Source organism: Vairimorpha necatrix, chromosome 9 (genome assembly GCF_036630325.1).
Source record: "Vairimorpha necatrix chromosome 9, complete sequence".
NCBI classification, from domain to species: domain Eukaryota; kingdom Fungi; phylum Microsporidia; family Nosematidae; genus Vairimorpha; species Vairimorpha necatrix.
Window position 1 is genome coordinate 787,031 of NC_088824.1, and position 25,439 is coordinate 812,469.

Genomic DNA, 25,439 nt, shown 5'->3' on the forward strand with positions numbered 1-25,439 from the left:
TAATTAACGGTAGTGAGTACGGGTCCTTGTCAACCAAATCGTTTAACGCCATCAAATTGCTTACCAATCTTACGTCCCCATTTGGTTTTTCAAGTGCTCTTATTGGACTCCTCCACTCACTTTTGGAACGTCTTATAACCCCTCTATTTTCCAACTTATTCAAGTACTCCTCAAATTTCACCCTAAGGTAGTATGGCACATTCTGCCCTCTTTTCACAACCTTTTCACCTTGCTTAGTATTTATTGGACACTTCTCTCCTGTGAGATATTTTATCTTTTCTTCTGATTCTTTAAAAACTTCCGGATACTTTTCAATTAAATTTTCTAACTTATTTACTGTTTTACATCTTTTCCCTTCATTGTTGATAATTGGTTCTTTCTGTAAAACTTGTTCCTTTTTAATTTTATATTTTTCCCTACCAGCTACACTTTCATGACATTCTCTAGCGTAATGCCCTTCTTTCTTACATATAAAACATTTTGTAGTTTCTCTGATTTCTCTTCTTTTCCTATACATCCTAAGATTTTCTTTTCTTTCTTCCCTAAACTCTTTCAACACTTTATCCATAATCTCTTTAATCATTTCTTGTCTTTCTTCTGACTCTCTCTCAAATTCTGCTCCTTTTTGTAAGCCTTTATAAATTTCCTCCCAACTGCTCCTTCCGTCACAAAAATTTTCAAAAATATAATCCTGCAAGTTCGCAGATGCCAAATCCATAACATCTTTCCACTCAACTTTCAATATTAACTTTAGTCTCTTATCTATCCTAATTGCCTCTTTCTCTAATGTTCTAGCCTCTTGACTACGGGACTCTCTTGTTTCCCTGTTCATCCTTGTGTTCGCCATGTTAACCATTTATTTATTAAGGGTTCTAAACCCTACATTTTATGTTGTTTTTTAGGGAAACTTGAATGAAAGAGATATTGAAGATTATCTTAATAAGTTACAAGGCGGTTGGCTCTCAGAAGATGACCTCGATGACCAAGATTCCGATGATGAAAACCGCGATACTGTTGAAGTTATAAGAGTGTTGCAGGAGGAGAACGACGATGATGATGATGGGGATGATGTGGATGAAACTTGTGACATTGATCCTCCTCTTGTAGAAACAGAAGATCAAGAACCTTCTCACCCATCAACTTCATCCAATTTGCAGTCTTCATCCAGTTTTCTATTTGACAAAAGAAGCTTGATTTAAAAAAAAGGAATCTGGTGTATGACGAAGATAAAATTACTTTCTTAGGGAGTTCTACTGCTTCAGGCGGTCTATCACACCTAGAAACTCCATATCAATGTTTTAACTATTTTATCACTGAAGATTTTATCAAAACATTAGTAGCGGAGACAAATTTATACATAATACAGAGTAATCCCAGTTCATCTATAACAGTTACAGAATGTGATTTGTATAAGTTCTTAGGTATATTATTGTACATGTCAGTAATCAAATTTCCTAGCACAAGATCATACTGGGCGCCAAAGTTTGGATATGAGCCGATTTCTTCAACAATGCCACTGAACAAGTTTGAGAAAATAAATTTATCGTTACATTTTAATAACAACGATCTTCACAAACCTATAGGTCATCCAGAACATGACAGGCTTTATAAAATCCGCCCTGTTATCAAGCATTTCAATGAGAGGTTTGCCACAGTGCCAATGGATCAAAGACTTTCTGTGGATGAACAGATGTGTTCTACGAAAATAGGGCATTTTTTAAAACAATATCTGCCTAATAAGCGACATAAATAAGGCTTCAAATTATATGTTCTCTGTGATTTGAAGGGATATGCCCACAAGTTTGAGGTATATTCTGGACAAGAGAATACAGAAAAGCTCACAGATGAACCAGATCTTGGTGCAACAGGAAATTTTGTAGTTCGTTTACTTCGAGGAGTGCCAAGAAAGCAAAACCATATCATATACTTTGATACTTTTTATACATCTTTGCCATTGGTAGTTTTTTAGCTAAATCAGGCATTTACACAGTGGGAACTGTGCAACAAAACAGGATCCCAAATAATAAACTTCCCGAGAAGAAAAACTTAATGAAAAAATCTGTGCCCAGAGGTGGTTTTGAGGAAAGAGTGTCTGTGCATGATGGTATAGCTTTGAGTTGTGTGGCCTGGAAAGATAATAAAATAGTAACTTTGCTATCTTCTTATGCTGGGGCATTGCCTGTAACTAAAGTCAATAGATATGACAGGTCAATAAAAGGAAAAATTGATATTACTTGCCCGTTTATTGTCCAAGAGTACAATAAACATATGGGAGGAGTAGATCTTATGGATAGCTTTTTGGGCAGAAATCATATAACAATAAGGTCTAAAAGGTGGTACTTACGTATATTTTATCATTTATTTGATCTAGCTATTATAAACTCTTGGATTATATATAAAAAAAATGCTCAAGAAAGAGGTGAACCCAAAAAGAGTCTACTTACAATGGGCCAATTCAGAAATGAATTGGCTTTTGTGCTATGCAACAGAGGACCCACCAAAGACGCTAAAAGAGGTCGTCCCAGTACCATTTTACTAGAAGAGAAATTACTAACAAAAAAAAGAAAAGGTTCTCCAGCACCACCACCTCCAAAAGACATAAGAAAAGATGATGCTGAACATTGGCCAACAGTAGGGGGGTCACTCCGGTGCAAATTTCCCAACTGTAAAGGCTATTCCACAATTTCGTGTAGTAAATGTGGCGTCAATTTGTGCCTAAATAAAAATAATAATTGTTTTTTAAATTATCATAAAGAATAAAGAAGATTGAGTAAACAATATTTTTTTATTTATTTAGTACTGAGCTAAATATGTGACAATGCATGATAATGTAAATTTCCATCATATTGTTTTTTACATATTACATATTTTTATTTACATAAGGATTTTTTTTAATATTTTTCCTTTAATCTAGAGCATTAATTACATAGGTCTGATTTATTTTAAAAAAAATAGCAAAAATCATGCAAAGAAGGGTTAAGTATTTATTTTTTTCCCTTGAACTTTTAGTTTTGGGGTGATTTTTTTAAAAATTCCTTTTAAGGGATTTTTGGCCACCAGACTGCCCTTTAACCGTTGCCCCCCCCCCCCCAAAAAAAAAAAAAAATATAACTGAAGCAACAAAACAGAGAAAAGCAAAAATTTATAATTTTTATTTTCTTAAAAAATGCCCCCCCCCCAAATTACAACCGGAAAATTTTATAATTTTAGACATCCTTTGTTTTCCAGCCTTGCCTCGTGTAAAGACTACATGATAGAGACTGATATCATTGATTTGACTAGGCCATGTAGTTCTTGTGATCATGTCGTAGCAAAGCACGTAATATTTTTGGGAAAAGGAAAGGAAAGATTAGTTCATAGGTCTTCGAGACGAGAATGCAGGGCAAAGAACAGCTTTTTACATGGCCTTAAGTTATCATTTGAAGTTTATCTTTTTGTTGTAATCTTAGTCCTTTGTAACAACAATTATAGTTAATTATAAATTTAACGGGTGTATCAAATGACACTATTTTAAAAGTAAAGCTAAAATTGAGGGAATATATTAGAAAGAAATTGGATACCTTTGCAAAATCAAAGGATCGGGAGTTCAAGTATATATTGATTAAACTTATCTGTGTAGAAGAGGAACTATTAGATTTTTATTTAAAGCTGATGATGGAACAAAAGATACTGTATGGATTTGGGGGTTGATAGAAGATGTAAATAAAAAAAATTGTATAGTACAAGTTCCTAGATCGAAAGATAAATACTTTTGTCGTACCTCGTGCGGAAGTACAACTCCAATAAAGATAAGTTAAACCTATAATGTTTATTTCTTATATCTTCCATACCCCTAAGTATGGAATTTTCTTTTATAATTTTTTATTGTTTGTTTACAGGGTAAACAAATCAAAAAATGTCAAAAATGACATGTTTGACATGTGGGATACCACAACTTTAACAAGGATAGGAGGAAATAGAGTTTTACCAGGATCAGTTCTTATTTCTGATGGCCATTATAGTTATCCCAGGGCAGCAGCAAATCTAAAACTTGAACACATAATTTTAAACATTCAATAAAATTAACAAATGAAGAAGGATTCCATACTAATAATATTGAAAATTTTTGGTCTGGTATGAAATCAGAGATGACTAAACAGCACGAAGTAAAACGTGTGAATATCGAATCTTGGCTCGGGGAATTTACTTTTAGAAAAAAAATTTGAAATTATGTAAAGAAGTATGATATACCAAATATCATAAAATATATTTCTAAAATCTTTATCTTAATATCCGCCCAGTTTCCCTCCAACATTTATTTAAGTATTAGGTGCCCTTGGCTCAGTGGTAGAAGGCAATGATTCAATTGAGCAGTGGCTGGGTTCGATTCCCCAGGTGCCCTTGGCCGAGTGGTCGAAGGGATGTTCTCATTGACCAATGGGCTGGGTTCGAGTCCCAGGGGCACCAAATTGTTTCTACTTTCTATGATGCAGTTGGAACAACTCAGATGATGAAAATGTCCACGGTAATCATTAAGTTGATTCAATGAAACTTGTGTGTGTCCAGCCACAAGGGGATTAGCATCTAGTGTAGAAACGCACCTCAAGGCCAAAAAGCAGTATCGCCCTTTGGTGACTTAATGATACATAAAAGTATCTAATGGGTACGGCCTAGTTGGAGCCCATGGCTGGTGCACTCTAGAGTGGGATCCTAGAGCTAACTAAGAGACTAGACGAAGTAGGGCAATAGAAGGTCTCGTGGACCCTATCCTACATGACTCTGTAACACGGTGGCCGAAACTAGTGGGAGACTGGTGGTCAACGCAGTCCAATAAAAATGCCGGGCTGGGGATGTGGTCGTGTAAGGAGCCGTGTGTGCGATACAGATGATTGTAGGGACCTTTGAGTCAGTACGATGATGTCTCTCCTCGGGTTATAGATAACCATGCCCGTTAAGTATATCCGCTGTGAGGTCACTCTGGACGCGATTTGAGGTAAAAATGGAAAGTGTTCTCCTGGAGCCAAAGTCCAATGGATACGGCTGAGCTTGCTGCACCGGCAAGTTATACGGAGGGAGTTTTAGTGAGTAAGAATCTCACAGTACCAGTTGGAAAAGGATCACACCCAAATCCCTCTGGTCCCTATGTAAGGTTTCTCCCTACCTCTTACTTGCAAAGAAAAAAAAAAAAAAAAAAAAAAAAGGTTCGATTCCCAGGGGCACCAAAATTGTTTCTACTTTCTATGATGCAGTTGGAACAACTCAGATGATGAAAATGTCCACAATAATCATTAAGTTGATTCAATGAAACTTGTGTGTGTCCAGCCACAAGGGGATTAGCATCTAGTGTAGAAACGCACTTCAAGGTCAAAAAACAGTATCGCCCTTTGGTGACTTAATGATACATAAAAGTATCTAATGGGTACGGCCTAGTTGAAGCCCATGGCTGGTGCACTCTAGAGTGGGATCCTAGAGCTAACTAAGAGACTAGACGAAGTAGGGCAATAGAAGGTCTCGTGGACCCTATCCTACATGATTCTGTAACACGGTGGCCGAAACTAGTGGGAGACTGGTGGTCAACGGCCCAATAAAAATGTTGGGCTGTGAAGTGGTCGTGTAAGGAGTTGTGTGTGTGCAATACAGATGATTGAAGGGACCTTTGGGTCAGTACAATGATGTCTCTCCTCGGATTATAGATAACCATGCTCTTTAAGTATATCCGCTGTGAGGTCACTCTGGACGCGATTTGAGGTAAAAATGGAAAGTGTTCTCCCGGAGCCAAAGTCCAATGGATACGGCGGAGCTTGCTGCTCCGGCAAGTTATATGGAGGGAGTTTTAGTGAGTAAGAATCTCACAGTACCAGTTGGATGAGGATCACACCCAAATCCCTCTGGTCTCTATGTAAGGTTTCTCCCTTTCTCTTACTTGCAAGAAAAAAAATTTATTTAATTATTTTACCCGGAGAGGCGTACGGAGGAATGGAAAGAAGAGATAAAATTAATAATAAAAACATTTTACATTTTTTCCTCAGTAGTGGATACCACAATAAGAAGAGAGTAAATGGATGTTTTAATTGATTTTATTAAATTTATTTTTAATTTTATTTTTATTTTTGCTGCTCCATTTTTCTGGGCCTGCAAAACGGAGAAGCGCCTAAAAAAATGTTCCTAAGGATAAATCTTGTTCAATATAATTTTTTATTTGAGTTTTTAAATGTATTATAAATAAGAATTTATACGAAAAAATCTTGCCCACTTACATTATGAACATATAAAACATGAAATTAGATTTTTAAATTAAAAATAGGTTTTTGCAAAATTAAGTCATGTTCATTGTGTTTTTAATAACCGCATTAAGACTATAACAAATAGCTGCTGTCTGATAATTTCTTAAGCTACTAAGTTATATAAGCATATATAAATATTATTTTTACAAATTTATGAGTATATTGAGTACGATTATTTCTTCAAAAATCCGACACTTAGCCCTCTTTCTCGTTTAATTTTTTAGATATGCTCTAGAAATTCTTAGATTTTAATTAAACATCAATTTGTAAGAATTTGGCGTAACGGTCCGAGCCCGGACTTCACCTTTTTTTTACGTACCGAATCCGGGCACAGACCGTAAAGCGAGGAAATTTTTTTTAAGAACTATATCCCAAGACTCGAATATTTACAAATTTGTTTAAATTTCATTTTGATTAACATTTATTGAGCTATAAACCTTTTTGTCTTTTAGATGATTTTTTTCAAAATTATTTACCCTTATGGTATGTTTGGAATTGCTTGATAGTAGTATAAAAATCTTCCAAGGTTCACATGCGGCAATATGTTGGCTGTATGAAAATCATCTAAAAAAAGCAATAGAATATACGAAATTTCCTGGGATGTTGGTATTAACTCCGGATGATTCGTACATAGACTGCCACCGATTTAAGTGTAGAGGAAATAAAGAATGTGGAACGCAATAGAAGTTTTTGATTAAACTTCATTTTTAGTCTCCGAATACCTATACATAATTATTTGTACATTCTGTATTCATTCACTGAAAAGCAGTCTACACTAAACTTAAACAAAAGTTCCCGTGTGTCAGCTTCCACTGTCTTCAGGATCAAAAAAAAATATACGAAGCACTGAAAAGGAAAACATCAAGCACTAAAAAAAATAAAAACGTTGAAGAAGTGACACAAAACGATGAAAAGGTTTTAGTAAATGAGCCATTTGTCAATCCACCATCGGAAAGATATGGCACAGTCAAAAACAGCACACGGTTGATTGGTACAATTGTTGAGCGAGCGTTAGAATAGAAAATCGAGATAATGTCTTGCCCTAATATTCAGATGATGATTTAAGGTTTTAAATTTTACACAAAAAACGAAACTATTTGTATAACTAACGGGCACAAATTCTACACCGCAGCAGTAGAATCAATCAACTCTAATCACCGCGTTTTGTCCACGATGTCCGCTTTAAAAACGAAGCAGTTGAGACCATAAAACCAACATAGGGAGTCTGATCGCATCATAAATGTGATATAATAGCTAGAAAATGGATCAAAGAAAGAGCGATCCCAATTTTTTCGGAGAAATTTAAATGGAAAGAAAATGTGCAATAAATAAAAATATTAAGAGTTGCGGAGATTTTTTCATTAAAATTATCAAAGTTTTCTTAGAATTAAATGCTTTTATTATAATTACCGGGGTTCACAGTTTAAGAGATCCACCATAAAAGTCGAATTTTGCGAATTTTTAAAAAGAAATTATTATACTAGTATAAGAGATCCACCCCTCAGCCATATGGTAAAAACTTAATTATAAAATATAAACCCTTTATTATAATAACCCTTATAATTTATATAAAATCTTCAGATAAATTTTCGCTCTAGGCCTTCGTCTTCAATTTCAGATAATTAGGAACATCTTATAGATTATTGTTTAAATTTAAAGTATTGTTTTTAAGAAAAAGTGAATCTGTTCCACACAATCTAAAAGCCTTAGAAGCCATTTTAGGGATTATTTTTTTAATGCATCCGCTATTGAATTCAAAATATATTCCCAGCTCAGTCCAAGCCTATAACCTTAATTTGTATATTCCTTTGGCCCGTTTGCAAACCATTCCTACCATTTTCTTTTAATTTAGCCTAAAAGAATTTATCAAAACATCTAATGGTTGTAAATAAGACGTAGTTTTAAAGGAATTAAAACAGTTTCAATGTAATTATTAGCAAAATTTTCCATAACTTTTTCAGTATAATGAGATTTATAGGTGTCAAGAATAAGAAGTTTTTTTTCTATTTTCAAATGGCCCGTATTTGTTTAAACATGCTGAATCCATAAACACATCAGATTATGATCCATGTCTTCTGATTCAGATTTAGCTACAAAAAGATTATTTTGCGGTTTTTAAGCCCTTTTAAAATGACCATTCCCCTTAAAACATTACCTTCTGAGGAAAAAGTAATAACGACGGAAGTTTTAGTCTTCAAATTTCCAGTTGTATATGCCTCAGAGTTTTTTCGCCGGTAAATGATAATGTCCGCGATTGCATCATATCAATGTAAATAGGAGTTTCATCCTTATTATACACCACTGTTTGGCCGCCCATACAAGAAATTTATGATTAAAGGCTTTAAAATAATTCAACACGGTTTCTTTAACCTCCTGAGGCCTTCTGTTGTCTTCCTGAACAAAAGATGTCATTTTTCTAAATTAAAAATGATTTCTTCTTTTGAACCTCATCAACCAACTCATACTTGCCTTAAAATCAGTAATGAACAACTTCTCTGCTATTTAAAAAGCCTTATCTCCAATATTATAAGTTTAGATAATTCACTTATTCTCACCTCGTCCTCCCTTCACCCAATCCACCAACATTTTTAAGAGTAAGCCATTTAGCAGAAGTACCGGCACGCATTCTTTTAGTCTTTTTAATGTTGCTTTGGCATAACAAATTAAACTTCGGCCCTTTTCCAATCAACGAAGCATTTTCCTAGTAATCTGCAACTCTAATGGAGTTATACTACTATCTCCATTGTTTTAATACGCAATCTTTGTAACCTTCTAATTTTTCTTTTGGAGTGTACGCTTTTTTTTCATGGGGGTAAATTTTCAAATATTTTATATCAATAGAAGAGATTCACCCATATATGAGATCCATGGTCTCTTCTATGGGTGGATCTCTAAACCCGGAACCCCGGTATTTTTTTTTTTCGTTTCTCTATTAGGGTCTCCCTTAGAGAGAAAAAATGTCCGGGCTCAGACCGTTGCGCCAGAATTTTATATAAACACTAAAAAAAGGATTATAAAAGATACCAACACCTGTTTCTCATTCAATAGCTAACATCGAGCATTGATTATCTTAAGAAATAAATTAAAAAAATTAAAAATTGAAAATATGATGTTGTATTCATAAACAAAATTTAAAAGAGTAATCGCATAAAATTGTGTTCACAAAATTTCGTTTTAATTTAAGTAGGTGACCATATTTGTATTAAGATTCAATTTTCGTGGCACGTTCAACAAGAATATAAGCGGTGTCAATCGAGATATTATATATTGCTAGCACGTAAGTATACAACATTTTTACATTTTATTCTAAAAGAATCGCACAAATAAATATAGTTTATTAAAATATATTACTATAATAAACCGCATTTGTCTTATCGGTTTTTAGTAGATAATATATCTTGTTCAAAACAAACAATTACTTATAAGTAAAAATATCAAATGCAGTTTTCAATGTATAAAGTATATCAATAAAGATTATAAAAAACTCAAATTTATAGTATAACAAAAGTAAAACAAAATATAGGGTCTATTTTTACAATTTTTAATTTAAATTCATTGAATACACTTCTTCATTGCCGTGGTATATTAACCCCAATCGGGGGTTTGATAAAATTTCTTTCCATTTATCTTGGCAAACTATAAAAATAACTTAATTTAAAATTTTTTAGTTTTAATATTAGTGTCGAAGTCATTTTTTACGACCACATAATCTCCAATAGAGAAATCATTGATAGAATTATGAACACATTTACTGGCCATTCTAGACAGATATTTTATAAAACTCAATCCATTTCTTGCCGATATCGTGTTTGAAATTGTTTAATCCTTATCAGTAGAATCATCATTATCATTATCTTTCAGACATGTATCGTAATCGATGCTTCCATACCTAAAATTAGGTAGACTTCTTTGTAGTGGAGTAATCGTTGGTGCTATAATCATAAACAACTTTAATGATAAACCTAGCCAGTTCTTACTGTTATAATGTTTTTGTAAAGATGTTTTTGTATGTATTGAGTAAGTGTTTGATTAAACAACTTGACTTGTCCTTGACTCTAAAGATGACGAGACTGCCAAGAATAATTAAAATTTTCTTTTTTTTTTAAAAAAATTCAAGGAATGTTTAATTTCTAAACCTTTTGTAGTTGTCACATTGAAGTATGCCTGAAAACCCACGTTTGAAATTTGTATACTAACTGTAAAACGACTTCGGCGGCAGTTTTAATTTTAAAGCAGAGGTAAATCATATTTTACATTACGTCTATTGTTTGACAGTTTCAAACTAAAAGCTTCATTTTCGCAGATATAAGCCCTCATATCAACAAGATCACTGATAAATCTTTCAAAAGGTTTTTAGCGACAATGTGCTTAAACTTTTCATTTGTTTTAAGAGGTTGTGCTTGCATGCGCATATTGCATATACTGCAAACCTCTATTACAATACACATGAGTATTCTAAAGTATTGTTCTCTGTACATATCATAGAGGCGAATCGCGCCAAAATGATGCTGTCGATTAAGTCCTTGAACCTTTATTTTCATGGCTTAACCATGGTACTTACAAATAATCGTTTGTGGCTACCTCCCACATCTTCTATAAAAGAATTTTTCTACAAGAATAAAACTTTGGGACATCTTTTTTGTCGGTATTTTAAATATTTGACACATCTAAGGCTACCCTCTTCTTCTTTGAGCATTGGGACAAGCAGATCATACTCAACTTGGTCTTTTACTTCTTTCGTTGAGGCAAAAAAGTAAATCAAACTTTAAATGATAGTTCATACTATAAATAAATGAGAGCATTATTGTCAACCAGCTTGGCACAGAGGTTGTTATGGCGGCCAATACTTTAAAGTTCTTAGGTTTGAATCCCAACGGTTTTAAAATTTATTTAGGGGTCAGTAAGTAAAAAAAATTAGTTGAATAAATCAGTAACAGTTAACATACATATATATAGCTTGTAAAATTACAAATGTTAAATATTGTAATTAGGATCAAAACTTAAAAATCTCCGACCGAGCGACAATTATTACAAAAAATTGGCTATTTATTTCTTCCCAAACTTTTATTTTGACCATGCACAAAATACTCTTAGCAATTAAGACTAAGGAAGGGGTTTACAGTCAAAAATAATGCTCCGAACAAGATGTCCAACTTGCCTACAAATAAAATGTAACAAGTCTACTAAATACATATTTATACAGAGATGCTCCTCTGATTTAAGTCCTCCCAATATTTATTGTGGCGCGCGAGCGTTATTCCCACCCAACAGAAAGTAAAAAAATAAGAAATGAAAAGAAAACAAATAAATTGTAAGATCGATTGTTTAATATTAAAGTTTTTTTTTTGGCCTAGAAATAGATAGAATTTGTTTACCTTCTTCATTTTTACATATTACTCTGTTGTTTAAGAGAATTTCTGTAATCGTAACGTCTTTAGAAAAAAGGAAAATAATTTAATTTTTTGTTTTGGTATTATTATCAAAGTCTCTAGCTACAATTACCTTGTCCAAAATTTTAAAAGTATATTATGAGATATGGTAAATGCAAACGATCCATTCTTGCAAGGTAATTTGGATTAACAGAACCAGTTTCTGCTTTTTCTTCAAGAACACCAATCTAACATCATTTTTATTTTCTGCATCACCCATCAATTCAACCTTTCCGTGCTATCATTAAAGACTCGTTACCATTCTGGACAAAAACAGAATTAAATCCGGTATTTTTAAGAATAGGTTAAATGGAACCTGCTTTGTCGCATTATGTTTGGCTAAATTATAGTTATATACGACTTTATTAAGATGTTTAAGCCATTCATACTCTTCTTCGGCTCTAGAATTCCTAACAGCAACCAAACCTTATTCAAAAACGTGTTTTTAAATAGTGCGAGTTAAAGTTTGATTGAACCTTTCTAATTGCCCGTTTGATTGTAGGTGACGCGGCCTACTATGTTTTTATACAATAATAAAGTCTGCACAAAGTATATTTAATGGGAATTGCATAAATCCTTTCCATTTTCGCTTTGAAGGATCTTGAAAGGACCAGTAATATTGTAAAATATAAATTTTATGTTTTTTTGTAACCTCTACCCCTCGTTTTACTCTTTGATGGAAAGGCCCAAACAAATTTAGAATACACATCAATTATTGTTAAAATCCAAAAATACCCATCGTTAAACTTTTTATTGCGCGTCATATGATTAAATCGATCATAATTTGTTTTATTGGTTTAGAGGCTGTAATATGAATTTGGCGCTCTTTATTTTTTACCGGCTGCTATTATCCACATACGATGCATTCGAAGACGACTTTTCTATTAATGTCCCCAGGGATTTAGAAAAACCTATTGCATGATGCTTCAAATCTGTTAACGCCCCTGTGATGAAGCTGGTGAAAAGCTCTACATTCAGTTTCCATGACTTCAAGCTGTTCACAATGGATTCCTTTAGATGGTTCCATTAACCTCATCCCTTAAATATAGTACCCCATCTATAAGAAGGCCCCTGACAACTTTTTGTTGCTTCTCTAAAACAACTTCATTATCCCTGCCTTGTAAGATTAATGTCAAATTATCAAAATCAACAGCATTTCTGAGAGTTAGAATCATTTTGGGGGGATAAAAAGATTATTTTATTTATCAAATTGAATAATGCAAGTGTTGCTTTATAGTAAAACTTTATGTTTTTTGAGTATGCCATAGTCTAGTGGCATGCTTTGATTTCCCGTGTATAGGCCGTGGGTTCGAATCCAATTTAAAACATTTATTTATCTAATTAAGATATAATTTAGATTTAGACGTGGCTTTCTTTAAGGGAAACTCGAAGTCAATGCTTGCACATGTTGGAACATCATGGGATCGACGCATGCACAGGTTGGAAATCCTAGGAGGCCAATGCTCGCGCGCCACATTTATTATTTTCTTTTTAAAATCGAAACAAAATTCGGGCTGTCATTAAATACTATTTTTTTATTTTCTTGGCCCACCTTTTAGTTCATTTTTTTGAATTCTTGTTCTCAAATTCGCTATATAATTTTTGATCATTCAAATATAAACCCAAATATATACATTTAAAAAATCCAATAAAACTCTAAGTCTTTTTATTTAATTCTATTAAATATAAATAAGGGGTAGGGAACTTAAAATTACAATATTTTATATCGATTTAAAATATATAAAAGTTGCTATTAATTTTGTAAATCTATTACAGAATACTACTCAATAATTTTTATATTGCGTTTTATGATAAATAAAGACATTATCTTTTCTTTACATTATTTTATCTTTATTGATCCAAATTCGTAAATATCAAAAATTTTAATTTATTTACTAAATTAATATCGCTCAACTGACAAATCTTAAAAAATTAATTCAATTTTTTTTATAAAATTTTTTGATCAAAAATCTGCTTTTTTTTTTATTCCCCTTTATAAATGAACAATCAAATAAAAACTAATAAGAATTCTAAGAATTTAGATATTATCCATGAAATCATTACAATTTATAGAAAAATGAAAAGAGGAAAAAACAATCAAAATTTATATAGAATGCAATTAAATGTTGATCATTATAAACCAGATTTCCCCGATTTAGATATAGAAGGCAGTTTACAAGAAGGTATTATTGGTTCAAGTTGTAAAATAATAGATTTTTGTAAATATAGATATCTTGATAATATGAAATATATGTTTTATTCTAAAGAGACTACCTTGATAGAATCAGAAGATATTTTTGCTAATATGGAGATATTAAATAATAAATATTACTGGTTAAACATATTCAATCCAAGTGAAAAAGATTTAGAAATATTGGGGAATTATCTTGGAGTACATGACGTCACTCTGATAGATATTAGAGAAAAGAATACGGAAGAAAAGATTGAACATTTTAAAAATTATCTTTTTATAAGTCTTAAGCTTTTAAGTACTTGTAATCTTGATACAGAAGATATAGATTTTAATATTTTAATTTTTAAAGATTTTATTATTACGACACATGATAAACAATGGAGTGGTATAAGAGATATACTGAATTTTCTTAGTACTATTTCTACACATACTACTTTATACCCAGATTGGGTTTTTTATTCAATTATTATTGAGTTTTTACAAGATGTTAAATATGTTTTAGAAAATGTTAGACCAGAAAGCACAGCCAAAAAAGCCTGTTCTAAATCTATAAATTATGAGACAGGAGACAATCTTAAGAAGAATTTCGAGATGGTTTACCAGTTATACAATTTCCGACAATTTATTAGACCTAAGATTATTATCTTAGAAAAGATAAGGAAAATCAAGTCTAAGACTCATCATACAGTTTTACATTTATTAAATGATTGTTATAAAGATTTCAAGAGACAGCAGAAGTTAGCTATGGAATATAATGAAATATTAGAAAGATCACAAGATTTATTTTTAGCTTTAGTTGATATGGAACAAAGTAGAGAAGCCAATGAAATGAATAAAACTATGAATAGGTTTACAGAGATAGCTTTTGTATTTTTACCATGTCAGACTATAGCAGGACTTTGGGGAATGAATGTTAAAGTACCATGGCAGAATGAAGAGACAGTGTTTTATTTTTGGTTTTTATGTGCAGTAGGACCATTGTTTAGTTTAATTGTTTATTATTTCTACAGATTTATGAAGAAAAAAGAGATTTCAAATTAAACAAACAAATTTGAAACAAATTGAAAATTTTTAAAATTTATTTACTTGAGTAAATAAAGTCTACTACATCTAAATATAATTTTAGTTTACTTATTTTATACTTTTTATTATTATCTTATAATTTTAGTTTATTTATTTTATTATTCAATTCTTCTTTTTTGTTATTAATTTTATACTTCTTTATATTTCCACACTGACATTCACTATTCAATTCTTCTTTTTTAATTTTATACTTCTTTATATCTCCACACTGACACTCACTAATAAACCAGTACTCCTTTTTTATTTTTATTATCTTCGTCTTTCTATTGTTTATTATGACTCTATGACATTTATAACATATAGATCTCTTAATACTTATAGGGATTTTTATAAGAAACTTTTTTGATATTAGTAATATCCTCTTGATGATATTGCAATGTAGATCAGTATTGTGTAAGAGTAAAGCCATTTTAAACATGTGATTTAATTTTGATATTGTTGAAGCAGATTTAAATTTGACCATGGGTGTTATTAATAAAAAAAATGATTAGTACAGAGATTATGTCTTAGATATTAGTATTTTATAGGACAAGAAGTTTTTAAAATATTGTGTCGCATTAAGAATGAATCAAGAAATCACATAAATATGTTTTTAATAAATTATTTTATGTATTTTGTAGTTTATGCAAAAAAGCTTAAATAAAAAAGAATTTAGCATGAAAAAAACAAAATTGACAGATCTTAATTGGCACAAATTTTCACTCTTGATCTTAATTAGCACAAATTATCACTCCTGATATTATTAGCACACATATTCTATGAGATTTATAAAATCCAATTGATTGATTCAAAAGTGCCTTTATATAAAAAAATAGTCCTTTAAAATGAATTTTGAAGCGAACAAACAGAATCAGGAAGAAACACCATAAACCCTAAATAGATATTATTTTAATCTTATAAATACAATATTATAAATACAATATTATAAATACAATAATACAAATATGTTTACTCTTCATTTACAGTTTAATGACATTAAAAGACTGTATGGATTTTTGAATTTTCTTTAAAAAAGCAATGAAAGAAGATTACAAGATCAGAAAGACATATTAATTACAAAGTAGAGCTATACAAAGGGTTAAATTATTATAAAAATACACCAGGACTAAAAAACATTGATCTAGTTATTCTTAGAAGTGTAAACATTAATATTTTATCAAATGAAATATTCAAACATTAAGGACATTTATAATATTATATATGAAGAGTTAAATACCTTATATACATATACATCTTATATTGTATTTTACTTCACTCATTACATACACTTACTCACATTTCACTTCACTTCCCATTTCACTTTTCTGCTTTTTCTTTACCCCTCATTATGAAATGCACTTACTGCGAGTTACCTTCAAATTTAGTAGAATGCTCCACATGTAACAAATTCTTCTGTAATTCCAGATCCTCATCTTCTATCTCTCACATTATCTTCCACTTAGTAAAAACAAAGCACAAATCTATTATTATTAATAATGAAGATATTCTCTGTACTAAATGTAATGAAGATAATATTTTCAAATTAGTAAAATATGATAATATAATATATTGTAAAGAGTGTTCTACTACTCATACTACTAGTACTAATCATACTAATCTTTCTTCTTCTACTAGTAGTAATCATACTAATCTTTCTTCTTCTTCTAGTACTAATCATTCTTCAACTAATCTTTCTACTAGTAATCTTTCTTTACTAGTAGAAGAAAGATGTCTTACTATTTTACCATCAAATACTACAAATATACAATTATCTAAATCTCAAATGATAGAAATAGAAGAAAAGTCTTCTTATTTATTACCATCTGTTAAATCTAGACTTGATCCTTTAGAATATGTTAATATATTTACTACTTTAATAGATGCAGAATGTCAAAAAGAAAGAGAAATTAAAGAACAAATGAGACAAGAGAATGTAGTGATAAGATGGGAGACTATGAAATATGGATATTTTTATTTTTATAGATCTAATACAGATTTAAAGATTAATATAGGAGATGAGATAAAATTGACACATAAAAGTGGATTATGTTTAACAGGGTATATAAATAATGATAATTTTAGTGAAGAATTAAGATTTGAAGTAGATCAAAGTGGAGATTATCCGCGAAGTGGGTATATAATAGAATATATATGGAGAGGAGTATGTTATGAAAGGATGAAATGGGCACTGAATAAATTATACAATCAATATCTACGTCAACAAAATTACAAAGTATTTAAAGATGAGAATGTATTTAAAGATGATAATGATAAAGTATGTAAGAATGAGAATGATAAAGTATGTAAGAATGATAATGTAGTAGTTAATGATAATATAAATAATACTAGTAATACTAATACTACTAATACTAGTAATACTAATACATATAATCAATTAAGTAGTAATAGTAATAGTGAAGACATAAATTTATTTGAATATTTAGTAAGAGGGGGTAAAGAAAATATTAAATTAAATTTAGAAATAGATAATCCTCCCAATCTCCCCATTCTGAATAAATATCAAGAATTAGCAGTCAAGGCTGCTCTAAGTAGAAAAGTGACACTAATACAAGGCCCCCCTGGTACGGGGAAGACACTAGTCTCTGCTGCTATAGTATATAATTATATTAAGAAGAATAAAGGCCCAGTCTTAGTAGTAGCCCCTTCTAATACAGCAGTAGATCAATTAACTCTTAAGATTCATAAGACAGGACTTAAGATAATCCGAGTGATGAGTAGAAGAAGGGAGTACACACAATCAGATGTGAATTTCTTAAGTCTCCATGAGAATGTACGGGAGTACCTATCTAATTTAGATGACATTCTTCTTGATAAATATAGTGTAGACAAATCTAATTTAGATAAATCAAATACGACTAAGACAAACTTAGTAGATAAATCAAATACAACTAATTTGGTAGATAATGCAAAGAGGAAATTATTAATGAAGGCTGATGTCATTTCTTGTACTTGTGTTACTGCTGGTCAGAAAATGTTTAATAAAATGAAATTTACTTGTGTTTTAGTAGATGAAGCAGTCCAGAGTACTGAGCCTCTAAATCTTATTCCTTTAGTCTACGGGTGTAAGAAACTTATTCTTGTAGGAGATCATAAACAATTAGGCCCTACTATCTTAAGTAAGAAAGTAGCCCAGGCTGGATTTAAACAGAGTATGTTTGAGAGATTAATTTCTATAGGTGTCTCTCCTTATATCTTAAATTTACAATATAGAATGCACCCTGACTTATGTGAGTGGCCTTCTGAGACATTTTATAATGGGGAATTATTAAGTGGTAATAGACTTACTTATAAATATAATATAAATATTCCTCATAACTTCTTCTATGCTTGTTTTGGTAAAGAAGAAGTCAGTGCAAGTGGTACTAGTTTCATAAATCCTATGGAGGCTTTATATTGTGAGAGTATTATAAGACATCTCTTTAAATCTGGTATAACTGAGAATCAAATAGGAGTAATTACTCCTTATGAGGGACAGAGATCTCATATTCTAAATAGAGTCTTCGGGTCTGAACCAGGGAATCTAGAGATAAGTAATGTAGACGGGTTTCAAGGGAGAGAGAAGGATTTTATAATAGTAAGTCTAGTGAGATCTAATCAGTACCAAGGGATAGGATTTGTAGGAGATAAAAGGAGGATGAATGTGACACTTACAAGGGCGAAGCATGGGCTTATTATAATAGGGAATCCTAATACAATGATGAAACATGAAATATGGAAGAATTTATTAGAATATTATGATAAGAAAGGACTTATACTTGAGGGGCCCCTTGGGGATTTAAGGAGATATGCAATATTATAATAGATTTAAAATATATAAAATATATAAAATATATAAAATATATTATATTGGATTTATATTATATTGGATTTATTTATATTATATAAAATATTGGATTTATTTATATTGGATTTATATTATATTGGATTTATTAAGTATGTATTATATTATATTATAATATATTTTATATTATAATATTAGAGAGCTTGCTTATAAATTGTTCTCATTTATAAATATTATCTTCTCTTCTATATTCTTGATCTTATTCTTTACATTATTCTTTAAGTTCTTAAAGATGTCTTCTTTGGAAGAGACCAGAGGTCTCTTCTCCAATATATCTTCTTTATTATTATTATCAATTGTATAATCTTCTTTATTATTATCTTTATTATTATCTTCTTTATTATCTTCTTTATTATACATTGTATCTTCTTCTTTTATACTGTCTTCTTTATTATTATCTTCTAATTTTACTATGTCTTCTTTTATACTGTCTTCTTTTATTATGTCTTCTTTATCTATAACTTCTTTAGTATCTATTGTATAATCTTTATTAACTTCTTTAGTATCTATTGTATAATCTTTAACTATATCTTCTTTATCCTTCATTCCTTCTATTAATATTACATCTTTATCACATAGTTTTTGTTGGTAGAACTCCCTTATGGCGTACACTTTGTCATCTTTGAATATCTCGAGATACTTCTCTCCTACCTTATTCTTCATACACTCCTCCATTAGTGTCCTCCTGTATCTCCAGTCTAAATCAAACTCAGTAAACAAATTCTTAATAAACTCTTCTCTTTCTACTTCCTTAAAATACTTTATTATTCCCATCTTCTTTACTAATATCTTTTTATACACTTTATATTTACTACAATCTAGTACTAAATGTCGTATTGTATCATCATCTATAATATATCTCTCTATATTCTTTAATATATTAATTCTTATCTTCTCTTTTATACTCTGTATATTTAAATCTAATAATCTCTTAATTATTATATTCATTTCTCTTTTATCTTCTTCATAATAATCTACTAATAAGTCACTTATATCTATAAAATCATTAATCTTTAATATACTCAGTGTAGTGAATGATGTATTACACCACTTTAAGAAATATTTATAATCATATATTCCCTTCTTGAGTATCTCTTCATTCATTTCTAGATGATCTTTAAGTTTAATGTATAAAGAAGGGGATATGTTCTTTATAATGAGATGTTTGTAGCCACTCTTGGAATATTTGATCAATTTTGTGAGGAGTGTGGAGTCGTCTTTGTAAGTGAGGAAAATGCAAGCATTTTCTATAAAGAAATTGAGATTTAAATTTTCATAATCCAGGAGTGATCTAATTAATAAAGAAGAAGAAGATTTATCTTCTTCATTATTAATATCTTTAATATCTTTGATATCTTTATTCTTATCTTCTTTAATATGCATATTTTCTATTAATTCATTAATACCACTTAAAGTACTACCACTTGTAAGATTAAATTTATTTAAAATACTATCACTTGCAGTATTAGTAACATATTTGTGGTTGAGCCTTATTTTTAATATGTTGAGTTCTATAAATATGTCCTTTCTTTCTTGATATTTCTCTATTAATTTGTCTATATTTGTAAAATCCTTAATCTTCTTATAAATATATGTAAAAACATCCACTACTTGTTTAAGGCAGACATCCATGATGGGAGTACAAAAATCAAAGAAGTAATCACTAATACACTTACTTAATATATTATCTTCGTAGTGCTTTAGTACTAAATTAGATATATCCTCGTAGATTAATATTCCATATGTGTAATCTTTTATAACTACTTCTTTTAATCTACTAATAACTTCTACTAAATCATATTGTGCTTCTATCTCTGGTATATTCTTGTATATCCACAATATGTGGAGAGTATTTGAATAATCAAGACTTGAGAATTTCTCCTTGAAATTTCTGCCATTTATGCAGTTCATGCGGGAGATCATTTTTATATTTGAGATGGGGAAAAAATAAACAAAAATAAACAAGAGAAAAATAAAAAAATTATATAAATAATGATATAAAGTTATATAATCTAATATTAATAATATAGTACTATAATATAAAGTTATATAATATTATAGTATTATAATATTCTACTGTACTAATACAGTCCAATATTATATCTAATATTCTACTGTACTAATACAGTCCAATATTATATCTAATATTCTACTGTACTAATACAGTCCAATATTATATCTAAAATTATATCTAATATTATTATTAAATTACATTCTTCGCTTATTTTATCCCTAATTTATGATTTGTCCTGCTCTCGGTTTGAAATGTAAAGGGAAAATCGTAAAAGTCTGCTTCTCAAATATTCTCATAAATATAAATCAAATAGAAGGAAATAAGTCACTGGTCCCTTACAAGGGCATACTCAAATATGATAAGAATATGAAGACAGGGGAAGAAGTGGAGTGTATTATTGTATCATACAGTGACAACGGGATCAACTGTATCCCCTTATAATAAAATAATAATATATATATTTAATTCAGTTGATTAATTTGTAATTCTTATAATACATTAAATCAATTTATACTAAAAAAACACTAAGACTTAATGTATTGAAAATAGAGTCAACTTTAAAACTAATATAAGAAAATAACATTTAATTAATACAAAAAAAAAAGATAAGAGTATAACGTATATAATAAAAAAATGGGAACATCTATTACAGAATAATTTACTACCAAAAATAAAACACCTTAAATATTATAACATCTCAAATTTATAACACAACATCTTAAAATTGATTATAACACCTTGTTTTAAACATAATTAAGTTTTAGACACAACATCTTAATATTAATCATAACATCTCAAAATTGATTATAACACCTTGTTTTAAACATAACTAAGTTTTAAACATAACTAAGTTTTAGACTTGGTGAAATAATTGACAACAATAAATTTATATACGTCTGATATCATTGTCTACTAATTTTATTTGACTTAAATAAACATCTTCTTGGTGCTACTGGCTTATACGCGTAGTAAATAATATTATTACTCTGGGATCTTATATGTTAAAAAATCTATTATATTCTTAATTTCATATAATTCTTCTAATAAACTATTATTTTATTATAAATACTTCTATCGTGCGAAAAACAATCACTAACATAGATTATTAACATCAACAACATATTTATCACTCATTGCATAATAAAGTCAATTTTAGTCATCTTATGTTCATCGATATCTAAAGATAAAAGCCTCTCTTTAGATTATACTTGTAAATACAATAACTGGACTAATAATATCTTAATTAGTAATAGTTCATAAATCACAAACTATTATTTTTTACTAGATAGACATAATACTCACTCTTTGTCCTATAGATCAATAAGATCTGTAAATTCATCGTAAAGTATAAAGATCATTTGATTTAAATTTTTAATTATTTAATTGATACTATCGCCCTATAAGTATTTGTTGTATGTTTTTCTAGATATTTTATTTCTAATTTATTACTTCTTAAAAAAACATACTTTTAGTTAAATTGACAACACGTGGTATTAAATGTAAAAAAAGAGAGCCAGGTTGGAATTGATTTATTCTGATTCTAAATAATAGGTTGTTTAAATACATGAAGATGGTAAAATTGACGTGGAAGTCTTGTAGAGTATGTGTTGATATTTATTATTTTCCTATGTATCGTTGTGTAAAATTTTTTTTTGATACTTTTATAGACCTATATCAATTTGTATCAAATTTCATTTATAGATTATTTTCCTATGTATCGTTGTGTAAAATTTTTTTTGATACTTTTATAGACCTATATCAAATTGTTTCATTTATAGTCTTATGACAGTTTTAGGAAAACAACTAATAAATGTATTTTGTATTTGATACAACACTATTACAAATACCAAAAGACGAAGTAGTGTTATTTTCAATATACTTTTTTGTTTTCACTGGGTAATTTTTATACTATATATCTACTACTGACACTTAAAAACAATAATTATCTTTTAAAATAAACTTAATTTAATTTTTATACAATTTTTTTCTCTTCTTTTTTAAAAAAAAACAATATATTTGTAGAGTTATCTATATGTATCAAATGTTTATCAATAACAAGATCTTTAATTCATTTCAGGGATGTCTTACCTCCTGTTTTTGTGTATTAATTTTCACCTACTAATGATTATTGTTATGGCTATTATTTTTCGAGCCTTTTTATATAGATTGTTGATCTCATGAGTATGGTCTCACTTAATACCTCATTTTATGCGTTCGCCATGTTATGCATTCATTTAATGATTGATCAATGCTAATTTAACATCTATAATTATCGAATTAGTTAGTTAAAATCATATTTGATCTTGTACTAAGAAAATAAGCATTTTAAATGTCACAAAACTGCAAAAAAAAGGAAAATTCTTTGAATTGACTAGCTAAAGCTTTTCCGTTAAAAAACGGGTTTAATAAATTGACGCATTGCATTTTCATTTGCCGTTTTTGGAAAAAAGAGAAGAAAAGAAGGGAGTGTATTTTTAAGCAGTACATATAAATTCGAGCAAAACTTGAATGATTATTGTGCTTTTAAATGTTCTATGAACTTTTTTAATGACAAACTTTAAGCAAATAAAAAAAATCAATTTTTTTTCCGATGATTAAACATTTTTACAATTTTTTTTTGGTAAATGAATAATAATTTTGTTAAAAACTCTATTTCAACGCTACTTTTACGAAAATAATAACATTAAATGTATTAACATATAGTGTACGTACTTACAATCATAAAAATGAAGCATGAAATTAGTATCACATCAACTAAACAAGCGGTAATTGAAACGTTTAACACGCACAAAAACTAAGTGTAAAAAATAAAACAACGCCTTTTCCAAAAATAGTAATTAGATAAATCGTAAAAGAATTATCCTTTTTATTATAAAAAATAATAATTAATATGTCTAATTATACACATTAAATTACTATAAAAATGCAAAAAAATTAAATAATTAACTTGCAAACTTCTGAAAAAATATATCCTTTTATTCTATCATTAAAAGTATTCCAATTAAAAGCACTGTACACGGTATACATATGTACATTATTTTAGATAAAACGGGAATATCATTATATATTGTATTAATTTTTACTTCAACTTCTAGATTAGCAGACGGCAATACCGCGGTAGGTGTAATTATATCATCTACATCATCTAGTATATCAAAATTTCTTCCTCTTTCAGCCATCAATTCTGATCTAAGACAAGAATTTTCAAAATCTAAGTCATGTATAGCCTCGCAAAAAGATACACATAAGAAAGCATAAAATTTTAGTAAGCTATTCATTAGAGGGGATGTAAAATATTTGAATAATCATAAAATTGAGTTCGAGTAGTATGATTAAATTTTTTAGTATAACTTAGACTTAATAATTTAAATTCAAAAAAAGATAAAATTGCCATAGTAAATATAGATTAGTGGACAAATTGCACTAATGCATAATTATCTGAAAAATAGCAAATGATGTTGTGCCTCAATATTTTTTAATGTTTTAATTCAATTCCGCACTTTTATTATAAGTTTTTTAAAATTTATAACAAATAAACACATACCACACCAATTATAAGCAACTAGTGTATTTATCAAATTACTAAAAAATTGAGGCTAGCACTAATAAAAAGTTATACTTTTTAAATATAAACCAAAAGCTTTAATCATGAAAGGGCATTGCATTCGACTCCTCGCAAAGTGTCAAGGTTTATAATTTAATGGAAAATTGTCGCTATAAAAACAAAATAAAATAAAATGAGTATGCTTTGCTTGTACGGATACTCAAAGGAGACGATTTTAGCGAAGATGTGAGAAACCGACGTATCGCAAAAATAACATGCCTAACATATATTATAGAAAAAATATATTCTCATCATGAGATGTGAAAGGTTGAAAAAACATGTATTTAAAATAATATCTTATAATTTTTGGTGATAGAGACCCAAGCTCTTCATTCAGTAAATAGTTTCATCTAGTACCGCATCTACGAGAAATGCAAAAAACTATACTTTAAATTGCCAAGATATATTATAAGGATGGTTTGCAGTGAATGCAATGCATGTGCGTAGACACAACCTCCTATAACAAAAAAAAACCAAACATATCTTAGCCGAAAGACCCTTCAAAAGATAAATCATTGATTCTGTCAAAATGAAGGCTATGAATCTGAATTTGGAAGTTAAAGTTCTATGAACACAGCAGTAATTGTATTTTTAAAAATATTTTATTCTGTTAAGAAAACGTCTCGTCGTTAAAATTGTATTACAGCAAGAATACCAATATCAAACGCTATGGGCCACTAATATACCCTAAAGAGACAATTACAATGAGCCGAATATATTTCATCAATAAAAATCAATCGACAAAATTTTATTTTACTTGTTCATAACAAATTTGTCATTCGATTAAACAAGGAAAAGTCAAAAAGTTAAATCAAACTTCTCATTTTCTTCAGAGCTAGAAATTAAAATATGCGAACAATAAAATCTGGTTAATGGTTATATTTAACCATTAATTATTACTAAATCGTCATATATTCTTCCACATTAAAAGCTGCACTAATTTTTATTTACGTAAGCCTCGAATACAATATATAAATTAAAATGGCGACTATGAATTTACTTATAAAATGA

General features: G+C 29.5%; 6 protein-coding genes across 6 annotated transcripts; 3 read left to right on the forward strand and 3 right to left on the reverse strand.

Moving 5' to 3' along the window:
* Nucleotides 1-13,691: 13,691 nt before the first annotated feature.
* Nucleotides 13,692-14,927, forward strand: VNE69_09126 (magnesium transport protein; the record flags this gene model as incomplete). Its single annotated transcript, XM_065474646.1, has 1 exon — nt 13,692-14,927. One exon carries the CDS (start codon nt 13,692-13,694, stop codon nt 14,925-14,927), a length of 1,236 nt encoding a protein of 411 aa, XP_065330718.1.
* A 115-nt stretch (nt 14,928-15,042) lies between these two features.
* Nucleotides 15,043-15,432, reverse strand: VNE69_09127 (ribonuclease P protein component 4 (RNP4); the record flags this gene model as incomplete). The annotated part of the gene is made up of 1 exon (XM_065474647.1): nt 15,043-15,432. One exon carries the CDS (start codon nt 15,430-15,432, stop codon nt 15,043-15,045), a length of 390 nt encoding a protein of 129 aa, XP_065330719.1.
* Nucleotides 15,433-16,296: 864 nt separating this feature from the next.
* VNE69_09128 (regulator of nonsense transcripts protein) lies at nt 16,297-18,768 on the forward strand (the record flags this gene model as incomplete). Its single annotated transcript, XM_065474648.1, has 2 exons — nt 16,297-16,549; nt 16,667-18,768. The coding sequence occupies 2 exons, from the start codon at nt 16,297-16,299 to the stop codon at nt 18,766-18,768; spliced, it is 2,355 nt and encodes a 784-aa protein (XP_065330720.1).
* A 189-nt stretch (nt 18,769-18,957) lies between these two features.
* On the reverse strand, nt 18,958-20,721 carry VNE69_09129 (uncharacterized protein; the record flags this gene model as incomplete). The annotated part of the gene is made up of 1 exon (XM_065474649.1): nt 18,958-20,721. One exon carries the CDS (start codon nt 20,719-20,721, stop codon nt 18,958-18,960), a length of 1,764 nt encoding a protein of 587 aa, XP_065330721.1.
* Nucleotides 20,722-21,049: 328 nt separating this feature from the next.
* On the forward strand, nt 21,050-21,265 carry VNE69_09130 (putative exosome complex component (CSL4); the record flags this gene model as incomplete). Its single annotated transcript, XM_065474650.1, has 1 exon — nt 21,050-21,265. One exon carries the CDS (start codon nt 21,050-21,052, stop codon nt 21,263-21,265), a length of 216 nt encoding a protein of 71 aa, XP_065330722.1.
* Nucleotides 21,266-23,799: 2,534 nt separating this feature from the next.
* Nucleotides 23,800-24,102, reverse strand: VNE69_09131 (putative SP-containing membrane protein; the record flags this gene model as incomplete). Its single annotated transcript, XM_065474651.1, has 1 exon — nt 23,800-24,102. One exon carries the CDS (start codon nt 24,100-24,102, stop codon nt 23,800-23,802), a length of 303 nt encoding a protein of 100 aa, XP_065330723.1.
* Nucleotides 24,103-25,439: the final 1,337 nt, after the last annotated feature.